At 45.0% G+C, this 26,798-nt stretch overlaps 1 protein-coding gene across 16 annotated transcripts in view; it reads right to left on the bottom strand.

Moving 5' to 3' along the window:
• Window positions 1–26,798, bottom strand: part of LOC121845337 (transcription factor COE3-like) — a 106,018-nt gene that overhangs the window by 7,050 nt on the left and 72,170 nt on the right. For 4 of the 16 annotated variants that reach the window (XM_042316488.1, XM_042316482.1, XM_042316490.1 and 1 more), the window contains exons 5-9: window positions 20,846–20,934; window positions 12,387–12,452; window positions 8,527–8,704; window positions 5,006–5,203; window positions 4,010–4,207 (exon numbers count right to left, since the gene is read on the bottom strand). In XM_042316488.1, the coding sequence (XP_042172422.1) occupies window positions 4,010–4,207; window positions 5,006–5,203; window positions 8,527–8,704; window positions 12,387–12,452; window positions 20,846–20,934 (729 nt within the window). The remainder of the gene's footprint in view (window positions 1–4,009; window positions 4,208–5,005; window positions 5,204–8,526; window positions 8,705–12,386; window positions 12,453–20,845; window positions 20,935–26,798) is intronic. The other 12 variants (XM_042316486.1, XM_042316492.1, XM_042316493.1 and 9 more) reach the window with 8 other exon arrangements.

Below are 26,798 nucleotides of genomic sequence, written 5' to 3'. Positions count from 1 at the left end.
TGTTCAGATGCTAGGGAGAGTATCCTATAGATGTGTAGTGTTCAGATGCTAGGGAGAGTATCCTATAGATGATTTGTAGTGTTCAGATGCTAGGGAGAGTATCCTATAGATGATTTGTAGTGTTCAGATGCTAGGGAGAGTATCCTATAGATGATTTGTAGTGTTCAGATGCTAGGGAGAGTATCCTATAGATGATTTGTAGTGTTCAGATGCTAGGGAGAGTATCCTATAGATGATTTGTAGTGTTCAGATGCTAGGGAGAGTATCCTATAGATGTGTAGTGTTCAGATGCTAGGGAGAGTATCCTATAGATGTGTAGTGTTCAGATGCTAGGGAGAGTATCCTATAGATGTGTAGTGTTCAGATGCTAGGGAGAGTATCCTATAGATGATTTGTAGTGTTCAGATGCTAGGGAGAGTATCCTATAGATGTGTAGTGTTCAGATGCTAGGGAGAGTATCCTATAGATGTGTAGTGTTCAGATGCTAGGGAGAGTATCCTATAGATGTGTAGTGTTCAGATGCTAGGGAGAGTATCCTACAGATGAGCTGCCAGAAGAAAGCAGATTGATATACTCGGGTCCTTCAACTCACTTTAACAATTAGGCCTTCCTGTTTCTCCAGTGCTTTGGACTTATTTGTGGTGTCATGGTTGGAATGCTTGTAAGTTTGCCAGTTGGACTTGATGACAAGGCATTCCTCATTAATTTCTGCAGACTACATATTAATAAGTGTACACATGTAACAGCATGAACTTTTAATTTCCCACTTCATTAGCTCTCTGCGTTATTAATATTGGATGCACACACTATGACTAAAACCTTTTTTCAAGCACGACACGTCGGCCTCGACACAGAGCAGGAAAAATAAAATCCAGAATCACACTTTCGTTGGAAACTGGTTGACGCTGATGTGTTTTTCTTGCACAATGACTCCCTTTGTATTTTCTGTTGGGTTTCTGCTTTTTCTCAATTAGAAAAGCCATATATATATATATATATATACTGTGTTGCGTCGCGTAATGTTGTCTTGGTGTTAAACTGCACAACTAGTAAAAAAAACACACAGTGGATAAAATGTCTACGCTTTTAACCGAGAGCAGAAAAAAAAACACGATTTAAAAAAAAAATGTAAACCGAGGACAAAACTCCATCTAAATCAGAGGGAAGTTTGACGTGTGTTGCTTTCCAAAGGGCTGGGAACGTGCCGATCTCTAATCCTGGCTACATTTTTAAAAAAAATACCGTGCTGGAGTGCTTGTCGGAGTTACAGGGAGTCTATTCACCAAGGACCAAGGACTGGAAAGGGCTCACTAGGGTCAGTGGAGGAAGGGGGTGATGGGTGGAGGAGGGGGTGATGGGTGGAGGGGGTGGTGATGGGTGGTGATGGGTGGAGGAGGGGGGATGGGTGGAGGGGGGGTGATGGGTGGAGGAGGGGGTGATGGGTGGAGGAGGTGGTGATGGGTGGAGGAGGGGTGATGGGTGGAGGGGTGGTGGATGGGTGGTGATGGGTGGAGGGGGGGGATGGGTGGAGGGGGGGATGGGTGGAGGGGGAGGGGGGTGATGGGTGGAGGGGGTGGAGGGGGGTGATGGGTGGAAGAGGGGGGTGATGGGTGGAGGGGGGTGGAGTGGGGGTGATGGGTGGAGGGGGGTGATGGGTGGAGGAGGGGGGTGATGGGTGGAGTGGGGGGTGATGGGTGGAGGGGGGATGGGTGGAGGAGGGGGTGATGGGTGGGGGGTGATGGGTGGAGGGGGGTGATGGGTGGAGGAGGGGGTGATGGGTGGAGTGGGGGTGATGGGTGGAGTGGGGGGTGATGGGTGGAGGAGGGGGTGATGGGTGGAGTGGGGGGTGATGGGTGGAGTGGGGGGTGATGGGTGGAGGAGGGGGTGATGGGTGGAGTGGGGGGTGATGGGTGGAGGGTGATGGGTGGAGGGGGTGATGGGTGGAGGGGGGGTGATGGGTTGTGAATATTAAAGCATATGAAGTACAATTCGTATTAGATGTGACAGAGGGCTGGATCCTAGGGCTGCAGTGGATAAGGCAGAAGTACGGTAGCTATGGGTACGGTAGCTATACCTTACGTGATTGGTTTGTTTATCATTACAGTACTCAGCTTAGGATACATGTCATGTTGTATATATCAGGCTTTCAGGGTTCGGCTCAATTCTGAATTTCTGAATTGAAGTGAATTCAAACCATGAATTTGAATTGAATTTGAACTGGCCACAAACCCACAGGAAGCATCATTTAAACTGGCCACAAACCCACAGGAAGCATCATTTAAACTGGCCACAAAACCACAGGAAGCATCATTTAAACTGGCCACAAACCCACAGGAAGCATCATTTAAACTGGCCACAAACCCACAGGAAGCATCATTTAAACTGGCCACAAACCCACAGGAAGCATCATTTAAACTGGCCACAAACCCACAGGAAGCATCATTTAAACTGGCCACAAACCCACAGGAAGCATCATTTAAACTGGCCACAAACCCACAGGAAGCACTAGACTACCTGCTCTAACCACTAGACTACCTGGTTCTAACCACTAGGTTACCTGGCTCTAACCACTAGACTACCTGGTTCTAACCACTAGGTTACCTGGTTCTAACCACTAGACTACCTGGTTCTAACCACTAGGCTACCTGGTTCTAACCACTAGACTACCTGGTTCTAACCACTAGGCTACCTGGTTCTAACCACTAGACTACCTGGTTCTAACCACTAGGTTACCTGGTTCTAACCACTAGGTTACCTGGTTCTAACCACTAGGTTACCTGGTTCTAACCACTAGACTACCTGGTTCTAACCACTAGGCTACCTGGTTCTAACCACTAGACTACCTGGTTCTAACCACTAGGTTACCTGGTTCTAACCACTAGGTTACCTGGTTCTAACCACTAGGTTACCTGGTTCTAACCACTAGGTTACCTGGTTCTAACCACTAGACTACCTGGTTCTAACCACTAGGTTACCTGGTTCTAACCACTAGGTTACCTGGTTCTAACCACTAGGCTACCTGGTTCTAACCACTAGGTTACCTGGCTCTAACCACTAGGTTACCTGGCTCTAACCACTAGGTTACCTGGTTCTAACCACTAGGCTACCTGCCACCCCATTAAGGGGCATCCTGAATTATTATAGACAACCCACAACATGTTCTTAATATTTCCAGACCACTGTAATTATTTAAAATAGTTTTAGGAGAATTATTATTATAATTATTTTATTTTGTAAATGTTTCAACCATATGCTACATGGCATTCGTAACCATACATGATGTCAAAATGAACATTCCTTTAGTGATAGAAATACATAATAAATAATAATTACAATTTCATGGAATTTAATTGAATTACATCTACTTCCTTTAATTCAAATTATTTTTCAAATTCTGCTTTCTGTGAGAAAAAAATTGAATTGGAATTAAAGAGCAATTTACAAATTAAATCCGAATTGACCCCAACCCTGTATGTACTGGTATGCTGTACTATGGTATTCTGATGCAAAAAAAATATATGGGGGGAGAGTAACCCCCCAAGAGACTCCTAACTTCCCTTAATCATTAATGGTTTGATAAATAAATACAGAAATAAATAAATGAACACATACATGCAGGCATAATGTACCCATCAATCCATCCATCCGTCCACGCAATCATCATCCATCCTCAAATATATCTTTTATGTCCACTCGTACTCTCGTTTAACCCAGACTGGCGGTGCATGGTTGCCCATGGTTTTGGGTGGAGGTGGGCAGGCAGGCAGGTGAGAGAGATGCCAGCGGGCCAACAGGTCAGAACAGAACAGAAAGATGCCAATGGGCCAACAGGTCAGAACAGAACAGAGAGATGCCAGCGGGCCAACAGGTCAGAACAGAACAGAAAGATGCCAATGGGCCAACAGGTCAGAACAGAACAGAGAGATGCCAGTAGGCCAACAAGTCAGAACAGAACAGAAGGACAGAATGACTATGGAGGGCACTGTAAAAGGAGGGGAGGACGGCTCACCTTGAAGTCCATTGCCATTTGCACTGGTGCAAGAAGGTGGTGGAGAAGCTTGGGGCCTTACAACAGGGGCAAAGGCGCTCTTTTGTTTCACTGCAGAGATGACATTGGCAGGTGAGAATGAGAAAATGCCGTGTGTACTGCTACAGTTTGTAGAGAGGCTGACCGAAGAGGCTGCCATGGTGGGGCTCGACGGCACTACTGCAATAAAGCAAACATAAGCACCACTCAGAGAGGCGTTTCACCATGGCACAGATCATTCAAAAATCAAGATGTTTTAGATTCATTTGATTAAATTAATTGATAAGGCCTTGCCTCTTTTCAAATCAAAACGTATATAGATTTGGAAAGAAATCAGGAGAAATCAAGATGATTGTGATAAAAATAAAAAAAAGATCAGAATTTGGATGGGATTCGACAAATAATTACATTTACGTAACTAAGAAACCAATTTGTAATAATAATAACAACAACAAAAAATTCCAAATCATATTTGGAGTTTGTGGGATTGTGATATGAAATGTTCTGCCTCGGCCACTCTGGATAATAGGTATCTGACAATAGACTCTTGACTTGGGGGAAAATCACTCACGAAAACTTTGTTTCTATAATTTTTGGGCATTTTCTTTTTGGGGGCGTGCACCATGTCATAATTTTTTAAGACTTTTCCATTTATTTTGTTTGTAAAATTTGTAAGTCTGATTGAGGATTTTTTTTTTTAAATGTTAAAGTTGGGTCTTGGGTTTTCAGCCTCCAGAGCCTCCAGAGTCACCCCTCCTTTTATCCAGTAGCACACATTCCAAAATAATACAATAATAAAAACACTAATCAAAACAATAAGGGTTAGGCAAAAATCAAGAAAATCAAAAATCAAGAAAATCAAGAAAATCAAAAGTCAAGAAAATCGAAAATCGAAAATCAAGAAAAATCGAAAATCAAGAAAAATCTAAGCGTCTCAGACTCGTAGACATGGAGGAAGTCGAGGTGGTGTGTCGTTACCTTGATACTTACTGCCGTAGGGGGAGTTGGCAGAGGAGCCGTTGAGGAAGCCTGGTGAACTGGGTACTCCCAGATTGGACATGGGGTTGCCGTAGCCGTTCATGCTGTTGCTAACGGTGTTGTAGTTGGCCTGTTGTGGGGTGCTGCTGGGGACGTAGCCTCGAGGGGACACACTGCTGGTTTGACGGCTGTATCCTACTGTTGAGAGGGGGGAGAAAAGGACTTAGGGAAGGTAGAACCACAACATTAGGCTATTTTATAGATAAATAGTCTACTATATGTCCGAAGTGACGACCTATTCCTTATGTAGTGCCCTGCTTTTGATCAGGGACCATAGGGAGCATAGGGAGCATAGGGAACATAGGGAGCATAGGGACCATAGGGACCATAGGGACCATAGGGAACATAGGGAACATAGGGAACATAGGGAACATAGAGACCATAGGGAACATAGGGACCATAGGGAACATAGGGACCATAGGGACCACAGGGAACATAGGTAACATAGAGACCATAGGGCTCTGGTCAAAAGTAGTGCACTATGTAGGGCAGGGGTGTCAAACTCATTCCATGGAGGGCCTAGTGTCTGCAGGTTTTTAGTTGTTCCTTTCAATTAAGCCCGAGACAACCAGGTGAGGGGAGTTATTTACTGAGACCTAGACAACCAGGTGAGGGGAGTTATTTACTGAGACCTAGACAACCAGGTGAGGGGAGTTATTTACTGAGACCTAGACAACCAGGTGAGGGGAGTTCCTTACTGAGACCTAGACAACCAGGTGAGGGGAGTTCCTTACTGAGACCTAGACAACCAGGTGAGGGGAGTTATTTACTGAGACCTAGACAACCAGGTGAGGGGAGTTATTTACTGAGACCTAGACAACCAGGTGAGGGGAGTTCCTTACTGAGACCTAGACAACCAGGTGAGGGGAGTTCCTTACTGAGACCTAGACAACCAGGTGAGGGGAGTTCCTTACTGAGACCTAGACAACCAGGTGAGGGGAGTTCCTTTACTGAGACCTAGACAACCAGGTGAGGGGAGTTATTTACTGAGACCTAGACAACCAGGTGAGGGGAGTTCCTTACTGAGACCTAGACAACCAGGTGAGGGGAGTTATTTACTGAGACCTAGACAACCAGGTGAGGGGAGTTCCTTACTGAGACCAGACAACCAGGTGAGGGGAGTTCCTTACTACGACCTAGACAACCAGGTGAGGGGAGTTCCCTGAGACACCAGACCCCAGTGGAATGAGTTTTTACTGGACCTGACAACCAGGTGAGGGGAGTGCTATTCAGACAGAACCAGGTGAAGGGAAGCCTGACGACTGGACCACAGGTGTTTTAATGTGACCTAGACTCAGGTGAGGGGAGTCCCATCAGCCCAGGTGAGACTGACCAGGACAGGAGGAGTTCCTGTATTATGCCTTGACAACCAGTAAGTTCCAGAATCAGTGATCTTAATTCAACTCAAGGAAACAATGCCCGAAACCTACCAGTGGAATGAGTTTGACTGGTGAGACAATAGAGGTGACAGAACCTTAAAGGGAAGCCTGACGCTGGACCACAGTGTTTTAATGTGTTGTTAAGACTCTGTGTCCCATCAGCCCGCTGACGGACACCACTCCTGTATTATGTCTTGTGTCCAGTAAGTACACAGATGTGTGCTTCTCCTCATGGAAACACACAGAAACCTACCAGGAAAACCCTAAGACTTAGACAACCAGGTGACAACCTGTAAATACAACCAGATGACAACCTGTAAATACAACCAGGTGACAACCAGTAAATGCAACCAGTAAATACAACCAGTAAATACAACCGGTAAATACAACCGGTAAATGAACCAGTAAATACAACCAGTAAATACAACCAGTAAATACAACCAGTAAATACAACCAGTAAATACAACCAGTAAATACAACCAGGTGACAACCAGTAAATGCAACCAGTAAATGCAACCAGTAAATACAACCAGTAAATACAACCAGTAAATACAACCAGTAAATACAACCAATAAATACAACCAGGTGACAACCTGTGATAACCTGTAAATACAACCAGGTGACAACCAGTAGGTCTGTGTACACTCCTAGCATCTAGCTAGCTATAGGTCTACCAGGAAGACCTGTGTACACTCCTAGCATCTAGCTAGCTATAGGTCTACCAGTGAGACCTGTGTACACTCCTAGCATCTAGCTAGCTATAGGGCTACCAGTGACCTTAGCAGTGGCAACACAGAACAGATGTCAACACTGACCTTAGCTGTGGCAACACAGAACAGATATAAACCCTGATCTTAGCAGTGGCAACACAGAACAGATATAAACCCTGATCTTAGCAGTGGCAACACAGAACAGCTATAAACCCTGACCTTAGGAGTGGCAACACAGAAGATATTTAAACCCTGATCTTAGCAGTGGCAACACAGAAGATATTTAAACCCTGATCTTAGCTGTGGCAACACAGAAGATATTTAAACCCTGATCTTAGCTGTGGCAACACAGAATAGTTATTATTAAGTATTATCATCCCAGGCGGCTGCTAAGTGAATAGTTGTGAGCGTTCGGCGGGTCGGCGGGTCATTCCCAGCCGAGCCAGGCAGGCAAACAGAACAGGGGAGGCAGTGACAGCGTCAAGCCCCCAGGGATCAGTTATAAGATCCAGCAAGAGAAGATAGAGAAGCAGCAAGCAGAGAGTCAGAGCCGGCCAGGTAATATTAAAGGGTAAAGCTAGATTAGTTGTTGTCGGTAGCTTTAATATTAAAGGGTAAAGCTAGATTAGTTGTTGTCGGTAGCTTTAATATTAAAGGGTAAAGCTAGATTAGTTGTTGTCGGTAGCTTTAATATTAAAGGGTAAAGCTAGATTAGTTGTTGTCGGTAGCTTTAATATTAAAGGGTAAAGCTAGATTAGTTGTTGTCGGTAGCTTTAATATTAAAGGGTAAAGCTAGATTAGTTGTTGTCGGTAGCTTTAATATTAAAGGGTAAAGCTAGATTAGTTGTTGTCGGTAGCTTTAATATTAAAGGGTAAAGCTAGATTAGTTGTTGTCGGTAGCTTATCTTCACTCATGGCGTCCCAAATGGCACCCTAGATTAGTTGTTTACCAATGTAGTTCTTTAATATTAAAGTAGTGCGCTAAGCTAGATTTACCAATGTAGTGTCGGTAGCTTATCTTCACTTTACAATGTAGTGCGCTAAATGGCTTTTACCAATGTATGTATATGTAGTGCGCTACTTTACCAATGTAGTGCACTACTTTACCAATGTAGTGCGCTACTTTACCAATGTAGTGCGCTACTTTACCAATGTAGTGCGCTACTTTACCAATGTAGTGCGCTACTTTACCAATGTAGTGCACTACTTTACCAATGTACCAGTGAGACCTGTGTACACTCCTAGCATCTATATAATGCACTACTTTACCAATGTAGTGCACTACTTTCCCTATATAGTGCATGACTTTCCCCTATGTAGTGCACTATGAAGGGCATAGGCAGCCATTTGGGAGGTCCCCATGGCCACATACCCTGGTCATTACCCTGTGATGTTTCTGAGACGTTGACGGCGAGCTGGCTGCCGAACGAGTTGACCCCCATCATGCCGCCGTGCGACGCCGTGTTGCCCAGTGAGGGGATCTGGTTGTGGTTACGCGGGACGCTGTACAGGGCCTCGGCGATGTCGGCCGCTCGCTTCAGGATGATCTCCTGAAAGTAGAGGAGAGGACGCGTCACAAGGGATCCATATATTTGCCTTTAACATTTAAACATTTAGTCTCATTGTGACCTTGTGTATTTGAACACATAAGCAGATATGAAGGTTACAGTAATGGTAGTTGTATTTATTATGGATCCCAGCAGCTACTCTTCCTGGGGTTTATTATGGATCCCAGCAGCTACTCTTCCTGGGGTTTATTATGGATCCCAGCAGCTACTCTTCCTGGGGTTTATTATGGATCCCAGCAGCTACTCTTCCTGGGGTTTATTATGGATCCCCATTAGTTCCTGCCAAGGCAGCAGCTACTCTTCCTGGGGTTTATTATGGATCCCCATTAGTTCCTGCCAAGGCAGCAGCTACTCTTCCTGGGGTTTATTATGGATCCCCATTAGTTCCTCCAAGGCAGCAGCTACTCTTCCTGGGGTTTATTATGGATCCCCATTAGTTCCTGCCAAGGCAGCAGCTACTCTTCCTGGGGTTTATTATGGATCCCCATTAGTTCCTGCCAAGGCAGCAGCTACTCTTCCTGGGGTTTATTATGGATCCCCATTAGTTCCTGCCAAGGCAGCAGCTACTCTTCCTGGGGTTTATTATGGATCCCCATTAGTTCCTGCCAAGGCAGCAGCTACTCTTCCTGGGGTTTATTATGGATCCCCATTAGTTCCTGCCAAGGCAGCAGCTACTCTTCCTGGGGTTTATTATGGATCCCCATTAGTTCCTGCCAAGGCAGCAGCTACTCTTCCTGGGGTTTATTATGGATCCCCATTAGTTCCTGCCAAGGCAGCAGCTACTCTTCCTGGGGTTTATTATGGATCCCCATTAGTTCCTGCCAAGGCAGCAGCTACTCTTCCTGGGGTTTATTATGGATCCCCATTAGTTCCTGCCAAGGCAGCAGCTACTCTTCCTGGGGTTTATTATGGATCCCCATTAGTTCCTGCCAAGGCAGCAGCTACTCTTCCTGGGGTTTATTATGGATCCCCATTAGTTCCTGCCAAGGCAGCAGCTACTCTTCCTGGTGTTTATTATGGATCCCCATTAGTTCCTGCCAAGGCAGCAGCTACTCTTCCTGGGGTTTATTATGGATCCCCATTAGTTCCTGCCAAGGCAGCAGCTACTCTTCCTGGGGTTTATTATGGATCCCCATTAGTTCCTGCCAAGGCAGCAGCTACTCTTCCTGGGGTTTATTATGGATCCCCATTTGTTCCTGCCAAGGCAGCAGCTACTCTTCCTGGGGTTTATTATGGATCCCCATTAGTTCCTGCCAAGGCAGCAGCTACTCTTCCTGGGGTTTATTATGGATCCCCATTAGTTCCTGCCAAGGCAGCAGCTACTCTTCCTGGGGTTTATTATGGATCCCCATTAGTTCCTGCCAAGGCAACAGCTATTCTTCCTGGGGTTTATTATAGATCCCCATTAGTTCCTGCCAAGGCAGCAGCTACTCTTCCTGGGGTTTATTATAGATCCCCATTAGTTCCTGCCAAGGCAGCAGCTACTCTTCCAGGTGTTTATTATTTATCCCCATTAGTTCCTGCCAAGGCAGCAGCTACTCTTCCTGGGGTTATTATGGATCCCCATTAGTTCCTGCCAAGGCAGCAGCTACTCTTCCTGGGGTTTATTATGGATCCCCATTAGTTCCTGCCAAGGCAGCAGCTACTCTTCCTGGTGTTTATTATGGATCCCCATTAGTTCCTGCCAAGGCAGCAGCTACTCTTCCTGGTGTTTATTATGGATCCCCATTAGTTCCTGCCAAGGCAGCAGCTACTCTTCCTGTGGTCCAGCAAAATTAAGGCAGTTTATACAGTTTTTAAAAAAACATTACAATACATTCACAACAGAATTCACAACACATTAAGTGTTTGCCCTCAGGCCCCTATTCTACTACCACATATCTACAACACAAAATCCATGTGTACGTGTGTGTATAGTGTGTGTGTGTGTGTGTGTGTGTGTGTGTGTGTGTGTGTGTGTGTGTGTGTGTGTGTGTGTGTGTGTGTGTGTGTGTGTGTGTGTGTGTGTGTGTGTGCGTGTGTGTGTGTGTGTGCTTCACAGTGCGTGCGCTGTGTGTGTGTTTTGTCTTCACAGTCCCCGCTGTTCCATAAGGTGTTTTTTTGTCTGTTTTTTAAATCTGATTCTACTGCTGCATGAGTTACTTGATGTGGAATAGAGTACCGTGTAGTCATGGCTCTATGTAGTACTGTGGAATAGAGTTCCATGTAGTCATGGCTCTATGTAGTACTGTGGAATAGAGTTCCATGTAGTCATGGCTCTATGTAGTACTGTGGAATAGAGTTCCATGTAGTCATGGCTCTATGTAGTACTGTGGAATAGAGTTCCATGTAGTCATGGCTCTCTGTAGTACTGTGGAATAGAGTTCCATGTAGTCATGGCTCAATGTAGTACTGTGGAATAGAGTACCATGTAGTCATGGCTCTATGTAGTACTGTGGAATAGAGTACCATGTAGTCATGGCTCTATGTAGTACTGTGTGCCTCCCATAGTCTGTTCCGGACTTGGGGACTGTAAAGTGACCTCTGGTGGCATGTCTTGTGGGGTATGCGTGGGTGTCCGAGCTGTGTGCCAGTAGTTTAAACAGACACCTCGGTGCATTCAAACTGCTGTCATTTGTGGATGTTTCAGTATAACTGAGTCATCTGAAACTGCTACAGTACAAGGTCATAATTTAGCTGAAACATTGGAGAGAGAGAGAGAGAGAGAGAGAGAGAGTGAAAAATATAAAAAGTACTACCTAGGTCAATTCGTCTGAATGCATCAGAGCCTGATAAAGCTGTGCTCCATACATTTATTTGGAGGGAATTTGCATTGGTTACAGAAAGCACCTTTTGGCCCTGGTTCAAGGTTATTCTCTCATTTGAATAGGTCTCTCTGTGTGTGTGTGTTTTGACTGATTACCTCCTCTATCTCAGATGTGTGCAGTAGCCAGGAATAAATACGTTGGGAGAAAGAAGGAAAAATAAATATTCAACCTCTCCGAGAGCAATGACACCACAGTACTACATACAGTACAATGGCCTGGAGCTGGCTTTGAAATAGAGAAGGAGAGCGGAGGGTTGCAGGGGGGGGGCTGATTTAATTACCGCAAATGTACACAAAGAGAGAGAGACAGAGAGAGAGAGAGAGAGAGAGAGAGAGAGAGAGAGACAGAGAGAGAGAGAGAGAGAGAGAGAGAGAGAGAGAGAGAGAGAGACTGAGAGGGAGAGAGAGAGAGAGAAATAGAGAGAGAGAGAGAGAGACAGAGAGAGAGAGAGAGACCGAGACCGAGAGAGAGAGAGAGAGAGACTGAGAGAGAGAGAGAGAGACAGAGAGAGACACAGAGTGAGAGAGAGAGAGACAGAGAGAGAGAGAGAGAGACCGAGAGAGAGACAGAGAGAGACCGAGAGTGAGAGAGAGAGACTGAGAGTGAGAGAGAGAGATAGAGACCGAGAGAGAGAGAGAGAGAGAGACAGAGAGAGAGAGAGAGAGAGAGAGAGAGAGAGAGAGAGAGAGAGAGACCGAGAGAGAGAGAGAGAGAGACCGAGAGACAGAGAGAGAGACAGATAGAGACCGAGAGTGAGAGAGAGAGACCGAGAGAGAGAGAGAGAGAGACACAGAGAGAGAGAGAAGTCTGCATGTGATAGACTGTGCAGAGCGCAGGATGCTGTGTTGTGTCTTTACCTGGTTGTTGTGGGGCATCCCATACAGAGCCTCCACAAGGTCAGCTGCTCTCTTCAGCAACACCTCCTACAGGAGAGAACACATGAGACCTGAGTCAGACACACAACACAGGAAGGAAAAGGAGAGACACACCAACGCAGAACGACCAAACAATCTCAGAGTCCATCTTTTTATCCAGGTCTTTTGACCTCAACTGGACTGTCAGGTTAGATAAAGGTTAAATATACTGAAAATAAAAATATAAACGTAACATGCAACAATTTCAAAGACTTTACTGAGTTACGGTTCATACAAGGAAATCAGTCATTTCAATTAAATGGTTCTCAGGATCTCGTCACGTGTATCTTTGGTGTATTCAAATTGCCATCGATAAAATGCTGTTGTGTTTGTTGTCCATAGCTTATGCCTGCCCTCACCATAACCCCACCGCCACCATGCAGCTCTCTGTTCACAACGCTGACATCAGCATACCGCTCGCCCACACACAGCCATACACGTAGTCCGCGGTTGGAGCCGGCTTATGGTAGAGAAATTAACCTCTGAACATGCTAATTGCACGCTCCCTCAAAATTGTAGACTGTGGCATTGTGTGACAAAACTGCACATTTTATTGTCCAAAGCACAAGGTGCACCTGTGTAATGATCATGCTGTTTAATCAGCTTCTTGATATGCCACACCTGTCAGGTGGATGGATCATCTTGACAAAGGAGAAATGCTCACTAACAGGGATGTAAACACATTTAGAGAGAAATTAGCTTTTTCGAACATATCGGGAACATTCCGGGGATATTTTATTACTTATAATTATATTATTACTGCTCCTGAAACACGGGATCAACACTTTACAATGTTGTGTTTACATATTTGTTCAGTGTGGATAAAAAAATAATAAAAAAAAACGTTTTTTGCAAATGCATTGTTTAGGGAAGTTGGCTAGCCTAGTAGGTACTGTATATAACCTACTACTGTACCAGTTCTGATAAGGATTCTAATACCCAACATAAAGGGGTTTTAATCTAACCCATTTTATTAGGCTCAGTTACACATCAGAGGGCTGCCAGACTGTTAAGTACTTCCAATAGACTACAACCTTAATGCTAAATGAGTAAAATAAGTACTTGAGTTTTTTTTTTTAATGCTGCTGGGTATTTAACAAACAAACACACGTTGCCCGATATGAAAGGCGGCCAGGCTCTGCATTTGGCTGCTAATTCCCAGCACTTTAGTGGCATAGAACAATGAGTCATTTTCCATATCTTAATTAAACTGGCAGAGTCCTTAAAGACAACATCTCACCCCTAATTCAAGCCCCACATTTGCAAGAGAGTTCAATGCTCATTCTTCTTTCTTCCCAACAATAAAGTGAATTAGCTTGGGTTAATCTAGTTCTTTCATAATGACATTACGACATTTTTCAATTAACCTCTTTCACTGCCTGTTGTAAAGGACTTCATAAATGACTTCCCATCCAGCCAGCGATGAGTGGCAGTGCCCAGGGACGTGGGATGCACAGGACCCTGTCTTATCCATGTCTGCATGCCTCCACCTCTACTTTATAACAACATGGATTGACCTGCTGCTTTAAGGCCCCCTACCGAAATGAGAATACGTCTTGCCAAGTGTCAACAATACAACACTGAGAAGCTTCCGACAATTCCTCTCGGTTTGAGCTGGTTGTTGTTTTCAAAGCTCCGGGGAAAAAGAAGAACTAAAGCAGTGTTCTTGGGATATTTAGATTATTATTTTTTTGAGTGGAAAGGTGTAGATAGTATTAATTTAATCAAATAGTCCTCTGAATGTCTTATTCAAAATCCCATTCAAAATACCTCTTTTGGCAGGTACCATCGATATACATGAACAATTCTGTCTTGTTCCCCACCGCACAAAGCTTCATCAGATCACAGCAAATAACCACGGCAAACATCACCGTATAAATAACGAGAGGCGGCAGACTGGTAGACTCAATGTACATGTAGACTGCTTGTTTTCAGAAGAACGCTGGTGTTACCACGGAGACCCTGATCGTGGTTGGATTGTAAAATGTAGACTGCTTGTTTTCAGAAGAACGCTGGTGTTACCACGGAGACCCTGATCCTGGTTGGATTGTAAAATGTAGACTGCTTGTTTTCAGAAGAACGCTGGTGTTACCACGGAGACCCTGATCGTGGTTGGATTGTAAAATGTAGACTGCTTGTTTTCAGAAGAACGCTGGTGTTACCACGGAGACCCTGATCGTGGTTGGATTGTAAAATGTAGACTGCTTGTTTTCAGAAGAACGCTGGTGTTACCACGGAGACCCTGATCGTGGTTGGATTGTAAAATGTAGACTGCTTGTTTTCAGAAGAACGCTGGTGTTACCACGGAGACCCTGATCCTGGTTGGATTGGTGTTTCATTCAGAACAACATACACCACGTTGAATCCTTTATTGATCCAGATTAATGACAGGAGACAGGGTTTCTTGTGTATCTCAATACGTTTTATACACCCGGTTGTCTAATCCAGGAAATTGCCGGATGGATGGCTCTTAAAATGAGCATTTACCTCTGAAATTGGTGTCTATGCTTGATGTTGCATGCATCTAGTTTGCATAGAAATAAAGAATTACACTTGTCATGAGGCAGGTACAATCAATGACTGGGCCAGCTGTCTTAATCTACTCTCATCAACACAGGCTGCTCTCAACACAGGCTCTCTCTCTCTGCTCTCTCTCTGTCTCTCTCTCTCTGTCTCTCTCTCTCTGTCTCTCTCTCTCTGTCTCTCTCTCTCTGTCTCTTTTTACATGCCTCCCCATTTTGAGCGACGATTATCACAATTAAAACTGCCCCATTATACACAACCCATTTCTCATTCCGGCGAAACAGGAAATGCTGCCTCTCACCCCTCCACTACTTGTCCATATGGCACTCTGCTGTAGGAGGAAACATCAGGATGGGAAAATAACCTCTCATCTTTAATCTGTCATTTACCGCATAGCGTCTTTAACTAATGAACCTGATTTGCAGGGCTGCGTTTCAGTGCTGATCATATTGCACGGTGAGAAGCCAGAAGAACGTAAACCCAATCAGTCAAGGGTGCTTTGAATGAGTTTGTTGTGTTTGTTTTGTTCCACCGCGGCCCCACTCATGCAAAGAGGCTCATGCTGTGAATATGATTAACAGAGGGAATGGCTGTTCGAGGTGCATTTCAATGTAAATTCAGAAAAGTGTCAAAGACGATAAGTGTAATTGACTCTCCCCCCCCGTTTTTTTTTCACAGGGACGTTTACAGAGTCTGGGTTAAACGGGAACTATTAAAAGCTCAACGTGAACTCAGAGCTTGTTTCATGATAACTGTGATAGTGTTATTATTACAAGTGTTCATTGTTATGCCCACGGACGACAAGCCATTTAAATAGTGGGGAGAGGGAGGGGGTGGTTCTGATTATCCTCACACTCGACTATCTTGAGGAGTACATATCATCTCCGTTAAGGAAGGTAACCAAGGTGATGTGCCTCCAGGTGATTATGTCATTATAAAACTGTAAAGCAATTATTCTGTTAGTTCTTGCCTCTGGTTATGAATACATTTGAGCAGGTGCAGTAGATGTAGCAACCAGACAAAAAGAAGATGAATTTTAAATGCATATGTGTAATGGCTTGACATGGACGCATTTCCAATAAAATAATACAATATCTCGTGTATGGAGATTGAAAAGGAATTTAAATGGATTTGGATTTGTGTTTGCCAAGTGAAACGAAAACGAAAACAACCAAGGGGGATAGGTGCTGGTGATGCCTTTAATTCTGCTAGCGGAAAATAAGCTAGGTTACCACGAGATGATTTTGAAGCCAGGTTACCACTAGATGATTTTGAAGCTAGGTTACCACTAGATGATTATGAAGCTAGGTTACCACTAGATGATTTTGAAGCTAGGTTACCACTAGATGATTTTGAAGCTAGGTTACCACTAGATAATTTTGAAGCTAGGTTACCACTAGATAATTTTGAAGCCAGGTTTTGAAGCTAGGTTACCACTAGAATTTTTGAAGCTAGGTTACCACTGATGATTTTGAAGCTAGGTTACCAGTAGCCAGGTTACCACTAGATGATTTTGAAGCTAGGTTACCACTAGATGATTTTGAAGCTAGGTTACCACTAGATAATTTTGAAGCTAGGTTACCACTAGATGATTTTGAAGCTAGGTTACCACTAGATGATTTTGAAGCTAGGTTACCACTAGATGATTTTGAAGCTAGGTTACCACTAGATCATTTTGAAGCTAGGTTACCACTAGATGATTTTGACAAAAGAGTTTGTGGATGTATCAGGCCGTAATAGTATCGTCACATCCTCTGTTTTGTCTCAACCAGGACAGATTACACCATTTTCAAACGAGTGAGTGAGTTCCAAAATAGAGAGTGAGGATTCAACAGTTCCCCCCCCCCTCTTTTTGCAATCTTCTTCCGTATCACATGACAGCTCCTAGTTATTGCCTTTACCTCCTCTCGGGATGGTTATGTATCCATGTGGATGTGTGTGCTCCTCTCTCCTTGGATCAGTGTTTAATGTTATTCAAACTAGGGAGGTGAACTCCCATTCAGGCTCTCTGTACAGGATGTATAGTATGAAGCAGCAACGTGGTCAGTGATTGGTCAAGGCCAATACCAAGCTCACCATAACGGTTTTCTGTCACATCACAATCACTCATCAAACTATGTGTATTAATGATCTCTATGGGGGAGGGGGGGAAATCAATGATGTGGTAATATTATTAACTGTGGGGTGAAGCTAATAGAGGTAGATGGTAGCTAGTCTGACGCTTTGCCTCAATGTTAATATACACTTTAGATTCAAACACCCTCTACCCTGCCCCATTATTTCATCACCTAGCACTCTCTCCTCTCTCGCTCCTTTCTCTCCCTCTCTCATTTCTCTCTCTCTCTCTCTCTCTCCCTCTCTCTCTCTCTCTCTCTCCTCTCTCCCTCCTTTCTCTCTCTCTCGCTCTCTCTCATTTTCTCTCTCTCTCTCCTTTCTCTCTCTCTCCTCTCCTCTCTCATTTCTCCTCTCCTCTCTCTACTCTCTCCTCTCTCCCCTCTCTCTCTCGTCTCTCTCTCCTCTCTCCCCTCTCTCTCTCCTCTCTCTCCTCTTTCCCTCTTTTCTCTCTCCCTTTCCCTCACCTCTCTCCCTTCATTCTCTCTCCCTTTCTCTCTCCTCTCTCTTCTTTCTTTTTCCTTTTTCTCTCTCTCCTCTTTCTCTCTCCCTTCTCTCTCCCTTCATTCTCCACTTTCTGCAACATCTAATGCTGATGTTCTTTCATTCCATTACTCTTCTCATTCAGAATATATAGAAGGGTCAATTGCTGCTTTTACGCGGCGAGGAGCGTTGCTCTGACCGGGGGCCGCAGAGCGCTGAGACGGCTGGCTTAACCATGATGAATCACCCGACGCTTTCATTTACATGCTGCAGAACCCCACATCGAGGTCCATTAGAAGGGCAAATCAAATATTTATGTTTGTTTTATTGAAACTGCTAGATTCCATCTCTGTTTCTGCCATCGTCTCATGAAAGGGGGGGGTCCTGAGTGGTGCGTGAGTAAGGCTATCTAAATTCCCTCTCACCTGTACACTAAGAGGCCGACAACGTTATTTGCGAAAGTGGACTTCCTGGATTGTTTGTGTTGTTGATTTTATTTTGGGGTGGGGGGTGTGGGGGGTGGGGGGGGTGCTAGGACTACATCTCATATGTGGTATAAACACATCCAAACGGAGAGACAGGGTGCTCTGAGAGGGACAGAGGTGTGTACGGAGCACCGTTGCCCAGGCAACGTTTTTATTGGTAACGAGAGATAGTTTAAAGTGATTACTGAAATAAGAAAATTCTGCGTAGATATTTCTCTTCTCCGCTGAGACAAAATACTCTGGTGGAATTAAAACTCCGTGTCGTTGTGTGTCACACTGCTTTGCTTTATCGTGGGCCAAGTCATAGTTGTAAATGAGAACTGGTTCTCGACTAGCCTACCTGGTTAAATAAAGGTGTTCTCAACTAGCCTACCTGGTTAAATAAAGGTGTTCTCAACTAGCCTATCTGGTTAAATACAGGTGTTCTCAACTAGCCTACCTGGTTAAATAAAGGTGTTCTCAACTAGTCTACCTGGTTAAATAAAGGTGTTCTCAACTAGCCTACCTGGTTAAATAAAGGTGTTCTCAACTAGCCTACCTGGTTAAATAAAGGTGAAATTAATAAAGGGCTATAATGTTCACTCTCAGAGTGTCAGTGGATATCTGAACTGAGAGAGTAACATCCCACAGTGTTAGAAACTGGAAATCTGAACTGAGAGAGTAACATCCCACAGAGTTAGAAACTGGATATCTGAACTGAGAGAGTAACATCCCACAGTTTTAGAAACTGGATATCTGAACTGAGAGAGTAAAACCCCACAGTTTTAGAAACTGGATACCTGAACTGAGAGAGTAAAACCCCACAGTTTTAGAAACTGGATACCTGAACTGAGAGAGTAAAACCCCACAGTTTTAGAAACTGGATAGTGGCAGTTGGTGATACGGTTGAGCTAGCCTGCTAATAGATATCAGCATAATATCCGTTATTAGTCTCAGCGGTGGTCAGTTCTATCTGAACCACTCAGGACCTACAGGGACACGATCATCTCTATTAGTCTCAGCGGTGGTCAGTTCTATCTGAACCACTCAGGACCTACAGGGACCATCTCTGAACAGGTTATTAAGAAGGGTCCGTGGCTCTGCACGCCTCAAATGGGAAAGTAGCATGCTTTTCTATTAGCCCGGTAACAAGTCAAGATAGACCGTTTTAAAAAGAAAAAGGGAAAAATATATTTCATCAAAGAATCTGAGCAATGATAAGCATAGCATGGGCCTTTCCTTTTATACACATCAAAACAAGAGGCCTGTGATACATGTTAACCACCGGGGGAACCTGCGGGCGGCCGGCCCACCGGGCGGCTAACCGCTTCTTTGTTGTGATTCAAAATGGAAGAAAAATAAATTAAAAAGCATCAGAGAGAGAGGGAGAGAGAGGGAGAGGCAGAGAGGAGAGAGAGCAGAGGGAGAGATAGAGAGAGAGAGAGAGAGAGGAGAGAGAGAGAGAGAGGAGAGAGAGAGAGAGAGAGAGAGAGAGAGAGAGAGAGAGAGAGAGAGAGAGAGAGAGGAGAGAGAGAGAGAGAGAGAGAGAGAGAGAGAGAGAGAGAGAGAGAGAGAGAGAGAGAGAGAGAGAGAGAGAGAGAGAGAGACAGATAGAGAGAGAGAGGAGAGAGAGAGAGAGAGAGAGAGAGAGAGAGAGAGAGAGAGACCCTGCCGTCAGTGGGACGTTAAACGTGTGGACTTCATTTATTAACCTGCTAAGACAACGACTTATAACGGGAAAGCTTTGTAAACAAAAGATTAAACTGGGATCTAGCTTTGGAAAATGAAAGGAAAACAAGAGCGGGAATAATCAGAGATCAGACAAGGGCCCTGCTTAGATTACAATCACCATGGTTACTGGACTGGAAAACTGTTTAATTGAACTATTTCGCCCAACGCAGGAAGTTTGTGCACCTCTCTCTCGGAATCCAAACAAATTTACCACATTGGACAATACACACTGACTGGTGTGTGTGTGTGTGTGTGTGTGTGGGGCGGGGGGGGGGGCTTGGATAGTGTGTGTGTGTGTGTCTTGTTATCCCCCTTTCGCAGCATTGTCTCTGAGTGATTGAATAATGATGACTTGCCAAAAGAGATTGCCTGCTCTAACTCATCTGGGCACTGAATTGGAACACAGTGTTGAATTTCTATAATAAACAGACAAACGGTTAGTTTTTGTGGTTGTCTCTCTCTCTCTCTCTCTCTCTCTCTCTCTCTCTCTCTCTCTCTCTCTCTCTCTCTCTCTCTCTCTCTCTCTCTCTCCCTCCCTCCCTCAGACCCAGATGTACTGACCTTCGGTAACCTCTCTCTCTCTCTGTCTCTCTCTCTCTCTCTCTCTCACTCTCCTCTCCCTCCCTCCCTCCCTCCCTCCCTCCCTCCCTCCCTCCCTCCCTCAGACCCAGATGTACTGACCTTCGGTAACCTCTCTCTCTCTCCCTCTCTCTCTCTCTCTCTGACCAGAAGTACTGACCTTCGGTAACCTCTCTCTCTCTCTGTCTCTCTCTCTCTCTCTCTCTCTCTCACTCTCACTCTCACTCACTCACTCTCTCTCTCTCTCTCTCCACTCCCTCCCTCCCTCCCTCCCTCCCTCCCTCCCTCCCTGAGACCCAGATGTACTGACCTTCGGTAACCCCTCCCTCCCTCCCTCCCTCCCTCAGACCCAGATGTACTGACTGACCTTCTCTAACCTCCCCCTCCCTCCCTCCCTCCCTCCCTCAGACCCAGATGTACTGACCTTCGGTAACCTCTCCCCCCCCCTCAGACCCAGATGTACTGACCTTCGGTAACCTCTCCCCCTCCCTCAGACCCAGATGTACTGACCTTCGGTAACCTCTCTGGATCTCCTGGATGTCTGGGGATGACCTTCTGTAGCCTCTGGAAGCCGTAGTCGATGGTTGGCTCGTTCAAAGCTACAGAGAAGAGGACCCAAAAAGACAGAGAGTGAGTATATAATGTGTCAAACAACACACGTTAGTTTTAGTAAGGAAAGATTTGTTCAAATAGCAGTGTCAACATATGGATTTTCAATGAATGAATGAATGTCCACATTTCTCAAGATGTTGATTTGAAAAATACATTGTTTAGAGGTATATGGTATAGGTATATGTACATTTTGATTCCAGGAAACGAAGCCAACCCCAGACAACCACACACAGAAACCGAAACAGCAGTAGAGTGTGAATTTCAAATCAATATTATTCACCTCAAGATACTCAGAACGATACAGGCAGATAAAATGATCAAATCATTTGTTACGTGTTAGTCAACACAATATGAATGAAGCTGTACTGGAGCACAGTGGTAGAGAGGGAAACACACAGCAATCACTCCTGTCACCAGCCCGACGTCTGCATCGTGGACCACTTTCTACACACACAGATTTACAGCCATGATGACATATGAATGGTTATTGCAAAGTCTACGATTTATCCCCGGGTCCTTATTTTCCTCCCCCCCCCCCCCCCCCCCCTGACCCCCATCCAGCATATTGCCTGAGTGCAAACGAGGCAAGAGTACTTCGCCTTACAATGATTTAATAATCTGTGAATGTCCGACTACAAACTGATGTGGGCCACTATCATTCTACCAGGCTTTAATAATCTGTGAATGTCCGACTACAAACCGATGTGGGCCACTATCATTCTACCAGGCTTTAATAATCTGTGAATGTCCGACTACAAATTGATGAGGGCCACTATCATTCTACCAGGCTTGTAATAATCTACCAGGCTTTAATAATCTGAATGTCCGACTACAAACTGATGTGGGCCACTATCATTCTACCAGGCTTTAATAATCTGTGAATGGCCGACTACAAACTGATGTGGGCCACTATCATTCTACCAGGCTTTAATAATCTGTGAATGTCCGACTACAAACTGATGTGGGCCACTATCATTCTACCAGGCTTTAATAATCTGTGAATGGCCCGACTACAAACTTTAATAATCTGATGTGGGCCACTACTACCAAATCTGATGGGCCACTATCATTCTACCAGGCTTTAATAATCTGTGAAATCTGTGAATGGCCGACTACAAACTGATGAGGGCCACTATCATTCTACCAGGCTTTAATAATCTGTGAATGTCCGACTACAAACTGATGTGGGCCACTATCATTCTACCAGGCTTTAATAATCTGTGAATGGCCGACTACAAACTGATGTGGGCCACTATCATTCTACCAGGCTTTAATAATCTGTGAATGACTACAAACTGATGTGGGCCACTATCATTCTACCAGGCTTTAATAATCTGTGAATGACTACAAACTGATGGGCCACTATCATTCTACCAGGCTTTAATAATCTGTGAATGTCCGACTACAAACCGATGTGGGCCACTATCATTCTACCAGGCTTTAATCTAATGTCCGACTACAAACTGATGTGGGCCAATCATTCTACCAGGCTTTAATAATCTGTGAATGTCCGACTACAAACTGATGTGGGCCACTATCATTCTACCAGGCTTTAATAATCTGTGAATGGCCGACTACAAACTGATGTGGGCCACTATCATTCTACCAGGCTTTAATAATCCAGGCTTTAATAATCTGTGAATGTCCGACTACAAACTGATGTGGGCCACTATCATTCTACCAGGCTTTAATAATCTGTGAATGTCCGACTACAAACTGATGTGGGCCACTATCATTCTACCAGGCTTTAATAATCTGTGAATGGCCGACTACAAACTGATGTGGGCCACTATCATTCTACCAGGCTTTAATAATCTGTGAATGTCCGACTACAAACTGATGTGGGCCACTATCATTCTACCAGGCTTTAATAATCTGTGAATGTCCGACTACAAACTGATGTGGGCCACTATCATTCTACCAGGCTTTAATAATCTGTGAATGTCCGACTACAAACTGATGTGGGCCACTATCATTCTACCAGGCTTTAATAATCTGTGAATGTCCGACTACAAACTGATGTGGGCCACTATCATTCTACCAGGCTTTAATAATCTGTGAATGTCCGACTACAAACTGATGTGGGCCACTATCATTCTACCAGGCTTTAATAATCTGTGAATGTCCGACTACAAACTGATGAGGGCCACTATCATTCTACCAGGCTTTAATAATCTGTGAATGTCCGACTACAAACTGATGTGGGCCACTATCATTCTACCAGGCTTTAATAATCTGTGAATGGCCGACTACAAACTGATGTGGGCCACTATCATTCTACCAGGCTTTAATAATCTGTGAATGTCCGACTACAAATTGAGGAATGGCAGCATCACTCTTCAGCAGCACTGCACTGAGCAAACTGGCCTCATGAAATTGCAGGCCACGAATAGTAATGACTGTGTTTTTTGTTTTTTTTGTTCACACCTCTCTACCCACCAACCCCTAACCCAACCTCTCCCTGGGAAACTGTAATTTGGGAGTACGAACGGCGGCGTGTGATAAATCAAAGAGGCCGTGGCGCCCGCGTGATCGAGCATGAATCATAATCCACCACTACGACTGGGTTCCACTGCACACATTGTGTTTAACAAGCTCTGGAACAGAGTCACGGAGGTCTATTAATAAGGAACGTCCTCGGCTCAAAAGAAAACATGAGGGGTGTGCGGCTGTGTGTGTGTGTGTGTGTGTGTGTGTGTGTGTGTGTGTGTGTGTGTGTGTGTGTGTGTGTGTGTGTGTGTGTCGCAGGCCTTGAAGGAGTGTGCACGGGGCCATAGGACCAAAGCCGTATTAGGGTAGTGATAGCCCCGTTGGATGTAGAAGGCATGATCAGTAGAGTGACTGTACTAGGAGAGTGACTGTACTAGTAGAGTGACTGTACTAGTAGAGTGACTGTACTAGGAGAGTGACTGTACTAGGAGAGTGACTGTACTAGTAGAGTGACTGTACTAGGAGAGTGACTGTACTAGTAGAGTGACTGTACTAGTAGAGTGACTGTACTAGTAGAGTGACTGTACTAGTAGAGTGACTGTACTAGGAGAGTAACTGTACCAGTAGAGTGACTGTACTAGGAGAGTAACTGTACTAGGAGAGTGACTGTACTAGGAGAGTGAATGTACTAGTAAAGTGACTTTACTAGCAGAGTGACTGTACTAGTAGTTGACTGTACCAGAAGAGTGACTTTACTAGTAGAGTGACTGTACTAGTAGAGTGACTGTACCAGTAGGGTGACAGTACTAGTAGAGTGACTGAACCAGAAGAGTGACTTCACCAGTAGAGTGACTGCACCAGTAGAGTGACTGTACTAGTAGAGTGACTATGCTCGTAGAGTGACTGTACTAGTAGAGTGACTGTACCAGTAGAGTGACTGTACCAGTAGAGTGGCAGTACTAGTAGAGTGACTGTACTAGTAGAGTGACTGTGCTAAGGGAGTGACTGTACTAGTAGAGTGACTGTACTAGTAGAGTGACTGTGCTAGTAGAGTGACTGTACCAGTAGAGTGACTGTACTAGTAGAGTGACTGTGCTAGGGGAGTGACTGTGCTAGGGGAGTGACAGTACTAGTAGAGTGACAGTACCAGTAGAGTGACTGTGCTAAGGGAGTGACTGTGCTAGGGGAGTGACAGTACTAGTAGAGTGACAGTACCAGTACTGTGCTAGGGGAGTGACTGTGCTAGGGGAGTGACAGTACTAGTAGAGTGACTGTGCTAGGGGAGTGACTGTGCTAGGGGAGTGACTGTGCTAGTAGAGTGACTGTAGTTGTAGAGTGATTGTAGAGTGACTGACTCTGTAGCTGCTCACTAACACAAATCAATCGTCTCTTATCTTTCACACTAAAAAAACAACTGCCTCCATCTATTCATTACCCAGACTGCAATTTAGACCCCATCACTCATTACACACACACACTGACGCGCACACACACACACACACACACACACACACACACACACACACACACACACACACACACACACACACACACACACACACACACACACACACACAGTCACCCCAGCATGTAATTTAGTGATTAACACCTTCAGGCTCAGTGGGTCTAGTCTGATGAACGTGTAGAATGGAAGTGAATATGAAGGCTAACGTTAGCCAGGCAGACAGAGAGACAAGATGCTGACAGCCAGGGGAGAGAGAGACACAGAGAAGACAAGATGCCAACTTCCTTCCACTAAAATAATTGGTTGACTTGATGATGAAGTGGTATATTTACAGAACCGGGGGATCCGAGGACAGCGAGACGCGGTAATCAATGAAGTGGCCGCGTGCTAAGAAGCTACGGCTCAGCGTTGTAACACGCGTCAGACAGAGAGACAGACGGACGGGGTGAGGTGCTCGCTGGGTGCCACCAGAGCTTGACAGCTGCCGATGCTATTTGATGGTTCTTCACAATCAAGGCAACTGAGGAAGACAACGGTCTCTGCATGGCATGCAGGAATGTTGAAGGAAGACGTGTCGTTAGAAGCATTGATCCTTACCTTATTGATTTTACATGACATGGCTTTGGCTGGGGATATCATCACTACTATCCCTCCCTCCGTCACTCTCTCTCTCTCTCTCTCTCTCTCTCTCTGTCTCTGTCTCTCTCTCTGTCTCTCTCTCTCTCTCTCTCTCTCTCTGTCTCTCTCTATCTTTCTGTCTGTCTCTATGTCTCTGTCTCTCGCTCTCTGTCTCTTTCTCTCTCTCTGTCTCTCTCTCTATGTCTCTCTCTCTATGTCTCTCTCTGTCTCTCTGTCTGTCTCTCTGTCTCTCTCTGTCTGTCTCTATGTCTCTCTTTCTCTATCTCCCTGTCTCTCTCTCTCTCTGTCTCTCTCTCTCTCTCTCCCTCTCTCTCTCTCTCTCTCTCTGTCTCTCTCTCTCTATCTATCTCTGTCTGTCTCTATATCTCTATGTCTCTCTGTCTCTCTCCGTCTCTCTCTCCCTGTCTGTCTCTATCTCTCTGTCTCTCTCTCTCTGTCTCTCTGTCAATTCAATTTCAATTCAATTCAAGGGCTTTATTGGCATGGGAAACATGTGTTAACATTGCCAAAGCAAGCAAAGCTCTGTCTCCCTCTCTCTCTCTGTCTCTTTCTCTCAGCACCTCCACCAAACCCCCTTCCTGTTCTCCACTCCTCCACCCCATATTCAGAAGATCTAAACCCCACGTAAATGCTATATGTGTAAAACTTCATAATCAGCCCATTAATCATCAGAGGCTGTCTTCTTCCGGGACAATTTGTCATGTCTGGGCCGTGCCCTGGCCAACACAGATGTGTCAGAAAGCCATGTGGGGACACGGGAGTAAGGTGGAGAGGAGTAGAGATTTCTGGCCAAGGCAGCAGGCCTGGGAGACACATGGGAGAACGATACCATACACACACACACACACACACACATGCAAGCATGCACGCACGCACACACACACACACACACACACACACACACACACACACACACACACACACACACACACACACACACAGACACACACACACACACACACACACACACACACACACACACAGACACACACACACACACACACACACACACACACACACACACACACTCACACACACACACACACACACACACACACACACACACACACACACACACACACACACACACACACACACACACACACACACACACACACACACACACACACACACACACACACACACACACACACACACATACACACACACACACACACACACACACACACACACACACACACACACACACACACACACACACACACACACACACACACACACACACACACACACACACACACACACACACACACACACACACACACACACACACACACACACACACACACACACACA

Source organism: Oncorhynchus tshawytscha, unplaced genomic scaffold (assembly GCF_018296145.1).
Source record: "Oncorhynchus tshawytscha isolate Ot180627B unplaced genomic scaffold, Otsh_v2.0 Un_contig_2740_pilon_pilon, whole genome shotgun sequence".
In the NCBI taxonomy this organism is placed as follows: Eukaryota; Metazoa; Chordata; class Actinopteri; order Salmoniformes; family Salmonidae; genus Oncorhynchus; species Oncorhynchus tshawytscha.
This window is presented reverse-complemented; position numbering and strand designations above follow the sequence as displayed.